Here is a 10,571-nt window from a genome sequence, read left to right on the forward strand (position 1 = left end):
AGTTCTTTACATCGTTCTGTCCATCAGAGGAAACACTACAACAAGTTCTTTACATCGTTCTGTCCATCAGGAAACACTACAACAAGTTCTTTACATCGTTCTGTCCATCAGGAAACACTACAACAAGTTCTTTACATCGTTCTGTCCATCAGAGGAAACACTACAACAAGTTCTTTACATCGTTCTGTCCATCAGAGGAAACACTACAACAAGTTCTTTACATCGTTCTGTCCATCAGAGGAAACACTACAACAAGTTCTTTACATCGTTCTATCCATCAGAGGAAACACTACAACAAGTTCTTTACATCGTTCTGTCCATCAGAGGAAACACTACAACAAGTTCTTTACATCGTTCTGTCCATCAGAGGAAACACTACAACAAGTTCTTTACATCGTTCTGTCCATCAGAGGAAACACTACAACAAGTTCTTTACATCGTTCTGTCCATCAGAGGAAACACTACAACAAGTTCTTTACATCGTTCTGTCCATCAGGAAACACTACAACAAGTTCTTTACATCGTTCTATCCATCAGAGGAAACACTACAACAAGTTCTTTACATCGTTCTGTCCATCAGAGGAAACACTACAACAAGTTCCCCGATCACACTGTTATCATTGGAGCCTGATTCAGTTCTCACTGATAACCTGAGGAAGTTAAAAACCACATGATCAAGGAAGAAATGCAAAGTGAACAACTTCTGCTCCGTGGGAAAAACTATGAAGAACTGGTGGAAGTGTGCCGAAGTATTTCAGAGTGCTGAGTAACGAAATCAACGAACCCAAGGTCAGTGACCGGGTATTACCCCGCGGGGTTAAAGTCATACACATAGTTCATTCTCAGCAACAGAATCAGGGACAGGGAAGACCTGATCCTACAGGTCCAATCAGATCACTTTCCACAGGAAAGAGGATAGAATGGAATGGAACACATCAAAGGAGAATGGAACAGAACAGAACACATCAAAGGAGAACAGAACAGAACACATCAAAGGAGAATGGAACAGAACAGAACACATCAAAGGATAATGGAACAGAACAGAACACATCAAAGGAGAATGGAACAGAACAGAACACATCAAAGGAGAATGGAACAGAACAGAACACATCAAAGGAGAATAGAACAGAACGGAACACATCAAAGGAGAATGGAACAGAACAGAACACATCAAAGGAGAATAGAACAGAACAGAACACATCAAAGGAGAATGGAACAGAACGGAACACATCAAAGGAGAATGGAACAGAACAGAACACATCAAAGGAGAATGGAACAGAACAGAACAAAGGAGAATGGAACAGAACAGAACACATCAAAGGAGAATGGAACAGAACACTTCAAAGGATAATGGAACAGAACACATCAAAGGAGAATGGAACAGAACAGAACACATCAAAGGATACTAGAATGTTCCGATGTATCAAAGCCAAATAGAACAGTGATTAATTCTAAACAACAAAAGAGACACCAGGGACGACCTGATCACACCTCATATCAGATCACTCCACAGAAAGTAGTCCGTCTCATTGCCCCTCTGTCTGTTCACTGGCCACAGTTACATGGTGTTTTTAAATTCTGGATTAAAGTGTTCTCCTTCGTGTTCACATGAAAACCTGTTGAATGGTCTTTATTCCTCTTAAGGTCTGGGGGTTGGGAAGGGTTCTGATTGGACAGGGGCGGGCGGGACTTATTTACATCTACCTGAAGAAAACAGACTCCAGTTCCTGCTTCTTTTATTTTGGGTTCCAGCATGGAAGACCACACAATAAGAACAACTTTCACTTTGATTTAGATTCTAGTTTAGAATAAGCAGCTGGACACAAACATACTGCTTCACTTTCATCAGCTGAGGAGGAGAAGAGAGAGAGAGGACCGGAGGGGAGGAGGAAGAAGACCAGACTTTGGAGAATCAAAGCCAACTAATTTAAAGCTGAATGAACGTATACATGATGGAGGAATTATTCAATTCAGATTTAAAACCAGAATAAAGCAGACACTTACTTCAGATTGAAGTTTCATTCAGAATGATCATTTTCATTCTGAATTATTTACAAGGTCATTTTAAATCTTTTTAAAGAGGATTTAATTTTTATTCTGAATTAAAGAGGAATTAAAAGTCTCATGGAAACGTAGACCCTGTGCTAAAAACCTCAGTGTGGTCTCAGGCCGGTCTTGGTCGTGGGGGAATAATGACAGTTGGCGGGCACTGATGTGAAGTAAGAGATTACACCTCTTCAGGGCGGCTAAGCATCCACGTTTTTTCACTTATTCACTCATGAAACTTTACTGTCCAGTGGTGGTACCTCTTTGTCCTTTCAAAATAAAAGCATCACAACAGAATAGTCTTTTCATTAGAGCTTGAACGTAACCTGAATAACTTTCTCCCTTTAAAAAACACGAACCCAGCATCATCAGTCGTATCGTTACATTATCATGATACTGAGACAGTTTAACAGCTGGGACTCCAACAATGATCTATTTTACATAAGGGGCAAAAAAAGGGGCAAAAAAGAAGAGCAACAGGATGTATTTGCATGCTCTGGTGCACAACATGGACCGATCCGTGTCCGCATTCAAATAACGTGGTCACCTCACGAGATTACAACCAGCCTGAATGAACGGATGAATTGTGCTGTTCATCCCTGCCCGGTCTTACCTGTTCCCTGCGATGTAACCCATGAACAGGATGCTGGCGTACATGTTCAGGTAGAAGGCGGTGGCGCCAAAGTTGCAGTAGACCCTGAACACGGTGACGGAGCTGCTGGCGAAGTGGCTGATCCGCACGGGGAGGCAGAGGCTCATCAGGAAGTCTGCAGCCGCCAGGTTCTTCAGGTAGATGGTCACGCTGCTGGACGGCTGCCGCTGAGAGCTGCAGAAGTAGACCTTCAGGGTGAATCCGTTGAGGAGTGAACCCACCTGTAGAGAGGACCAGATTTGATTTGTTCACTGAGGAGCGTCGTGCTTCTTTCAGACAGAGAAGGAGGAAATCTGAGACTCACCAGGAACACCAGACTGTAGACCACAATGATGAAAAGGCTGGCCGAGGGATGGACTTGATCCCATGAAGTGTTGATGTTTGTGTCGTTGAACGGTGAAGACTGATTGAAGGGTGGGGTCGCTCTGAGTCCCTCCATGTCCACGATGATTCTGGAGGATCTAAGAGACCTGAAGCATCAAAACAGGGTTCAGAAGAGAGGCGACAGACCCCCACAGGAACGCCTCTGCAGTCACTCTAACATCAGACTTCCAGCTGGAGTCATGTGACCGAGATTCTCCTCCTCCTCTCCTCATCCATGTGGTCTTTCTGGTCCTCTGAAAACCTCTGACCTGTTGACTCCAGGCCTGGCTCCGCTCATCATGACTTTGGTTTGTTGTTGTAGTTAAGTGAAATACGATCTGGTGATAACACAGAGTGTTTTATTCTGAAAATTAACCGCCTGACTTCCTGTCCCGCTCCATCTGCTCTGTTGAGATTGATGCGTCGTGCTCCAGCATCCGGCACAAATAGAAGTCCTGTGGATCTGATCCGGAGGACTCCGACCTGCCGGATCAGAGACGCAGCCGGAACACAACGGAGCGGAGCCAGAGGAAGTTAACACACTGACTAGAATAGAAACTTATCAGATCCGGTGGAATTTGGCGGTAAGGGAAGGAAAGATGAGCCAAGGGAAGGAGGGGAAAAAGAAGCTAAGGAATGGAAAGCGGAGGAAAAGAAAGCTGAGGAAAGGAAATGAGCGCTAAGGAAAGGAAAGGAAATGATCACTAAGGAAAGGAGAGGAAATGAGTGCATAGGAAAGCCAAGGAAAAGTAAGCTGAGGAAAGGAATGATTGCAAAGGGAAGGAAAGGAAAGGAAATGAGCACTTGAACCCAACGGAGAGGATCCAGTGGAAGTTAACACATTGACTAGAATAGAAACCGATCAGATCTGGTGGAATTTAGCCGTAAGGGAAGGAAAGATGAGCCAAGGGAAGGAGAGGAAAAAGAAGCTAAGGAATGGAAAGCTGAGGAGAGGAAATGAGCACTAAGGGAAGGAAAGGAAATGAGCGCTAAGGAAAGGAAAGCCAAGGAAAAGAAAGCTGAGGAAAGGAAATGATCGCTAAGGAAAGGAGAGGAAATGAGCACTAAGGAAAGGAAAGCCAAGGAAAAGAAAGCTGAGGAAAGGAAAGGAGCGCTAAGGAAAGGAAAGGAAAGGAAATGATCACTAAGGAAAGGAGAGTAAATGAGCGCATAGGAAAGGAAAGCCAAGGAAAAGTAAGCGGAGGAAAAGAATGATTGCAAAGGGAAGGAAAGGAAAGGAAAGGAAATGAGCAATGGAGCGGATCCAGTGGAAGTTAACACATTGACTAGATTAGAAACCGATCAGATCTGGTGGAATTTAGCCGTAAGGGAAGGAAAGATGAGCCAAGGGAAGGAGAGGAAAAAGAAGCTAAGGAATGGAAAGCTGAGGAGAGGAAATGAGCGCTAAGGGAAAGAAAGGAAATGAGTGCTAAGGGAAGGAAGCCAAGGAAAAGAAAGCTGAGGAAAGGAAAGGAGCGCTAAGGGAAAGAAAGGAAATGAGTGCTAAGGGAAGGAAGCCAAGGAAAAGAAAGCTGAGGAAAGGAATGGAGCGCTAAGGAAAGGAGAGGAAATGATCACTAAGGAAAGGAGAGGAAATGAGCGCTAAGGAAAGGAAAGCCAAGGAAAAGAAAGCTGAGGAAAGGAAAGGAGCGCTAAGGAAAGGAGAGGAAATGATCACTAAGGAAAGGAGAGGAAATGAGCGCTAAGGAAAGGAAAGCCAAGGAAAAGAAAGCTGAGGAAAGGAAAGGAGCGCTAAGGAAAGGAGAGGAAATGATCACTAAGGAAAGGAAAGGAAATGATCACATAGGAAAGGAAAGCCAAGGAAAAGTAAGCTGAGGAAAAGAATGATTGCAAAGGAAAGGAAAGAAAAGGAAATGAGCACCGGAACCCAATGGAGCGGATCCAGTGGAAGTTAACACATTGACTAGATTAGAAACCGATCAGATCCGGGGCCGTGATGGATCGGACACGGAGTGCTTGCCTCAACAGTTGTCTGAATAAGACTCGTCTCAAGGCACAGAACCAGAGTTCAGTGCAAATGTGATCACCTGAGGCCTTGGATTTATGCGCTTCACCTAGTGTTCAATGTCAGAATAACATGCAAAATCTCCACAGCACTGTGTCTCACACAGAGATTCAATAACAACACTTTAAACACATTTCTGCCCGAACACTCTGAATCCTCTCACGGACGTACTCGCACGATGTTCCTTTCTGCCTCAGCTGCTTGAAACCAGCTTTGTGTCTGTGGTCACTGTGACCTGGTTAGACACGCCTATCAGAGAGGACATATTCATTTAGATGAGCAGCATTAGTGCATTATTATTATTAAACAGTAAGTTTATTTCATCAAATGATCTTCCTTTATTAATATATATGAGGCTTCATGAACACAAATACCTGTCTGTGACCATCAATACAGACGTACTGAGTGTTTCTTTTAAATGTAAAACCAAATAGAGGAAGCTCAGTGTGAGGATGATAACGGTAATAACAAAGAATATCTGGGGCGCTGGTGGTCTAGCGGTCTAAGCGCCCCACATACTGAGGCTACAGTCCTCGTTGCAGGGGTCGCCGGTTCGATCATTTCCTGCCCGTCTTCCCCCGCTCTCTACTCCCCACATTTCCTGTCTCTCTTCAGCTGTCCTGTCTAATAAAGGCAAAAAGACCAAAAATATCACTTTAAAAAAATATCTAAAAGTAGAAACCAGTAAAAAAAAATGATTTACAAATTTATAAAAAAAAAACAACAAAAACTAGAAACTGAGATGAGTTCAAAGTTGATCCAGTGAAGTCGAGTCATCAATCAGAAACTGATGTGGTAGAAGAACAAAGAAAGGTGTTACCTGAAGTGTTCACCTGTCACAGCTGTGTCCGTCTCTGTGTCTGTGCGTCTGTGTGTGTGTCTGTGTGTGTCTGTGTGTGTGTGTGTGTGTGTGTGTGTCTGTGTGTGTGTGTGTGTGTGTGTGTGTGTGTGTGTGTCCGTGAGAAAGTTATGAGTCCGCTTCCTTTTTCTACTTTCATATCAGGAAGGACTGCAGAGGTGCAGAGAGAGAGAGAGAGAGAGAGAGAGAGAGACGAGCCAACAATAAACTGCTTTGAGGTTATGAAGTTATGTGGACGTCACACACACACACACACACACACACACACACACACACACACACACACACACACACACGTGAAGTATTATTTTGCATTTCTAATGTCACAGTGGATGAAAGGCTGGTGGTATTCCTTCCAAACCAGCTTAATGCAGCATAAAAATCTGGGCTGCATGTGACAGAAGAGGTGTCCCATGTTGATTTATCCACATCACTACAAACAAAAAAAATGGCATCATTAAATATCCTCTGGGTCAAGTTGACTGAGGAACATCATTGCTGTCCCTTAGGGACGAACATAACAGGAGGGTTAAAGCATGACCTAAAGGCTGTCTCAAAAAGTGTCCCTCTTCTGTCAGCTTGTCCCCCGTTGGTGGATTTGTTCCTTTTTTTTTAGGATTTGAAATTTGTTTTTACAAAACTTCAAATAAAGACAATGCAACAACAACAACAACAACAAAGACAAATTTGGTGGATTATTTACAGAAAAAAAACACTGTGAACTGATCAACCGTACACTTACCGATATACACACACTCATCCGTTGGTGCATTTGTAACAAAACACACACACACACACACACACACACACACACACACACACACACACACACACACACACACACACAGGGACACACACACACACAAACAAATACAAATAAACTTGGTCCAAGGGACAATCTCAAATATGTCGTTCCTCACCAGATTGTTCGTGTCGGTGGATCTTTATTGAAAACAGAGTCCCTAGTTAGCTAGGTGAGCAAGTTCACACACACACACACACACACACACACACACACACACACACACACACACACACACACAGTTTAAATCATGTGCAAGAGGGGACCTAAAAAAATGTCCCTCCTTGTCCTGGTGACAGTCCCAAAATGTTCCTCTTTCCTGTCTCTGATTGGTGGATTTGTAACGAATCCAAAGTTCCCAGTTAGATATGAATGCAAGTACACATGGTCACACACACGCACACACACACACACACACACACACACACACACAAACACACACACACACACACATGCACATGCACACACATAAACACAAAACATGCCAAAGTGAGGACATAAAATAATGTCCCTGTTTGTGAACAGGTAAAGAGTCCCCATTATGATAAGTTCACAAGTACACACTCAGCTCGTTACACACTCACTCACAAGGAGAGGAGGAGGTCAGTGAAGGCTACATACCTGTCTTTAATGTTCCCTCCTGGTCCTCTCTGCAGTGACTCCTCAGTCCTCCTCGTATCGGTCTCAGAGGTGAGAAAGAGACGAGTATTAAAGCTGAAACCTGATGCTGTCAGAGAAAGTCACGTTTGGGGAACAACTTTTAAATTTGCATCTGCTGGAGGAAGTTTTTCTGGTCGGGTCGTCCCCAACAGAGCGGTGAGGAGGAAGAGAGCAGCAGCTGGGCACAGATGTTTATGTGATGTTACATCAACTGAAACCAGGACCGAGGCGGTCAGATTAATTATTCAGTTATTCTAATTATTACAGCAGGAGGAGCGAGTCTATCAGCCGGGTTCATTTACTGCCATCTACTGGACCAATGAGGTAACTGCAGCCAAGTCCATAAGAACAGCCTGAGTATTAATTATTAAATTAATACTTAAAGTAAATTATTATTATCATTATTATTATTATTAGAGGAATAATATTTTTGCTATTCCTATCATAATTACTTTTATTATCATTAATAGTATTATAATTATTTTAATTAGTATTATATATTATTATAACTATAAGTATTATTGTATATTAATATTACTAAAATAATAATAATAATAGTAATGTATTAATAAGAAGTAATCATTATTATTTACATTTTTATTATTATCACTCTTATTATTATTATTGTTTTATTATTGTAATCATAATATTTAGTATAAATATTACTTTTAAATTAAGATTATTATAGGAAATAATATTAATATTAAAATTACTTTTATTTTTATTGTTTTTTTATTTTATCACTCTTTTATTATTATCAATAGTATTATAATTATCTTCATAATTATTATAACTATAAGTATTATTATTATTATTATCTATTATTATTAATAAAATAATAATAATATTTGATAATAATTTTATTTATTTCTATTTGTATTATTATTCACATTGTTATTACTATCACTCTTATTACTATTGTTATAGTATAACTATTATTATTATTATCATTATTATTGTTATTATATATTTTTAAATATTATTATTATTATTATTACTGTGAGTGTGCAGAGAACTTTTAAACACTCAGTCTTTTTATTTTGGAAGTGTGCAGAGGAAGTATTCGACCCTCAAATCATCTCCAAAGCTTTAGACGGATACTTGTCTTCAGAGTAATGACATTACAGCGCCCTCTGGTGGTATTATATATTTGTTTATATTAAAGTATCAGGGGTGTGTTGTGTCTACCTGTACACTTCTTCCCCTGTAGTTACACAAAGTGACCTCCAGAGGGCAGTACAACAGTTCTTTGAATTCAACTCTTTGCTCTATTGGCGTGAAAGGAAGCTCAGGAATTTTTTTTTCAAAAGCACCAAATCCTAAGGCTCTTTATTTAAATTTTATACAGAGTCTAAATAAAATCTTTATTTATTGTATTGTTTACATCCTTTCATACAACAGATCACATTAAAATGAACTGACAGTGAAGTTTTTAAAAACACAACTTCCACATGTACAGGACCAGATCAGCAAAGACATAAAGACTGGCTCTCCTTTGTCCACAGGGGGGCGCCAAAAACTTCACAAACTGAGGAGCTTCAATTTTATTTATTTTGCAAAAGTTTCAGAAAAACCGTCAAATGATTGATTAAAAAAATACAACAAAAACAAGTTAAGATATTAAAATATACAAAGGTGTGTCAGCATTAAAACAGTGAGTTATATATGTACATGTTGGAACATTTGTGTCCCTGCTGTGACGAGTTTAGAGGGTAGAGGTGTGTGTACGCTTCCCTCTGGTGGTCACAGTGAGGAAACAGGGGTGTAATACAGGTTCTGACCACCAGAGGGCGCTGATGAGAAATACATTTAAAGCCTACCTGTGAAGAAATGCTCTGTTAACACACAACACACAGTTTCTCCTGATTCTAACATCTCAGTGACTGACAGAGACCGGCATGTGGTCCCACTGGAGGATCTTAAAGGACTTGTATCCCCGACCGTCCTGGACTAGGTTTACGTCTGTTCCTCTGCAGCTGAACTTCGTCCGCATCGACAGTTCAGACCACGCGGCGAGGAGAGTGACTCATCTGACCATATGAGCTGAGTTTACTGGAGCGGCTCACCATCATCGTGATAACTCTGAAGGAGAAACGACAGTCTGGTCTCGCAGGTTTGATGCCCAGTCATCAGAGTCCAGTTTCACTTCCACCTCAGAGCTTCCTTTCCTTGTTTCTGTCCTTCCTTACCTTAAGTCCCCTCTGCTTTTGAACGCACATGAATCCTTGTTTATCAGGGAGATCCTGGTGTCTCAAACCTGGGCCCGGTCTTGATGTGGTCTGGGTCTGATGGCTCACAGATATGAAGAGTGTTGGACTGGTCTTAGTGGCCTGGAAGTGAGAGATGCACATTTTCTTTTGCATTTTATGAGTTCTATGGGGTTTGTTTTTTTTGGTATTTATTTATTTTAACTTAATTTTGACTTTGATTTAAATATTTGAATGTATTTATTTTAATTGTTATAATTTTGTTTGTATATATATTTTATTCATTCTTACACATAAACACAGAACCAGACAGCACAGGCATTAGAACATATATATATATACATATAAAAACAATAATAACACACATGGGTCATGATAACATATATCAGATACTATCATATGAATTACATCTCAAAGGAAGAAAAACAACAAGACTATGGTGAATCTCTGAAGATAAATGTGGGCACCCTTTCTGCAGTAAGCCAACCCGATCAGTGGGAAGATGGTCTAAGCTCTTGTAATGTCACGCATTGACTACTGCAACTCTCTACATGGCAGGCCTCCCTGCATGCACAGTTAAACCTCTGCAGATGATCCAGAACCCAGCAGCAGCACGTCTGGTCTTCAACCAGCCTAAGACAGCTCATGTCACTCCCCTGCTCATGCAGCTACACTGGCTTCCAGTTGCAGCTCGCATCAGATACAAAACTCTAATCATGACTTACAAAGCAGGAACCAAAACCGCTCCAGTTTACCTGGAACCCCTCATCCAGGTCTACTGCCCTTCTCGCCCGCTACGCTCAGCCTCTGAAAAGCTCCCTAGCTGGACTCTTCTCTTCTGTTGTCCCTAAATGATGGAATGAATTGTCCAACTCCATTCGATCTGCAGAGTCCCTCTCTACTGTCCAAAGACAGCTAAAGACCCAGCTCTTTAGGAAGCACTATGCACTTAGCTA

General features: G+C 41.3%; 1 protein-coding gene across 1 annotated transcript in view; it reads right to left on the reverse strand.

Annotated features, from left to right (window-relative positions):
* Window positions 1–7,559, reverse strand: part of LOC117825579 (P2Y purinoceptor 14-like) — a 12,569-nt gene extending 5,010 nt beyond the window's left edge. Inside the window, exons 1-3 of the mRNA XM_034701488.1 lie at window positions 7,370–7,559; window positions 3,003–3,168; window positions 2,660–2,919 (exon numbers count right to left, since the gene is read on the reverse strand). Of these exons, the coding sequence (XP_034557379.1) occupies window positions 2,660–2,919; window positions 3,003–3,137 (395 nt within the window). The 5' untranslated portion in view covers window positions 3,138–3,168; window positions 7,370–7,559. The remainder of the gene's footprint in view (window positions 1–2,659; window positions 2,920–3,002; window positions 3,169–7,369) is intronic.
* Window positions 7,560–10,571: the final 3,012 nt, after the last annotated feature.

Source organism: Notolabrus celidotus, chromosome 14 (genome assembly GCF_009762535.1).
Source record: "Notolabrus celidotus isolate fNotCel1 chromosome 14, fNotCel1.pri, whole genome shotgun sequence".
Lineage (NCBI taxonomy): Eukaryota > Metazoa > Chordata > Actinopteri > Labriformes > Labridae > Notolabrus > Notolabrus celidotus.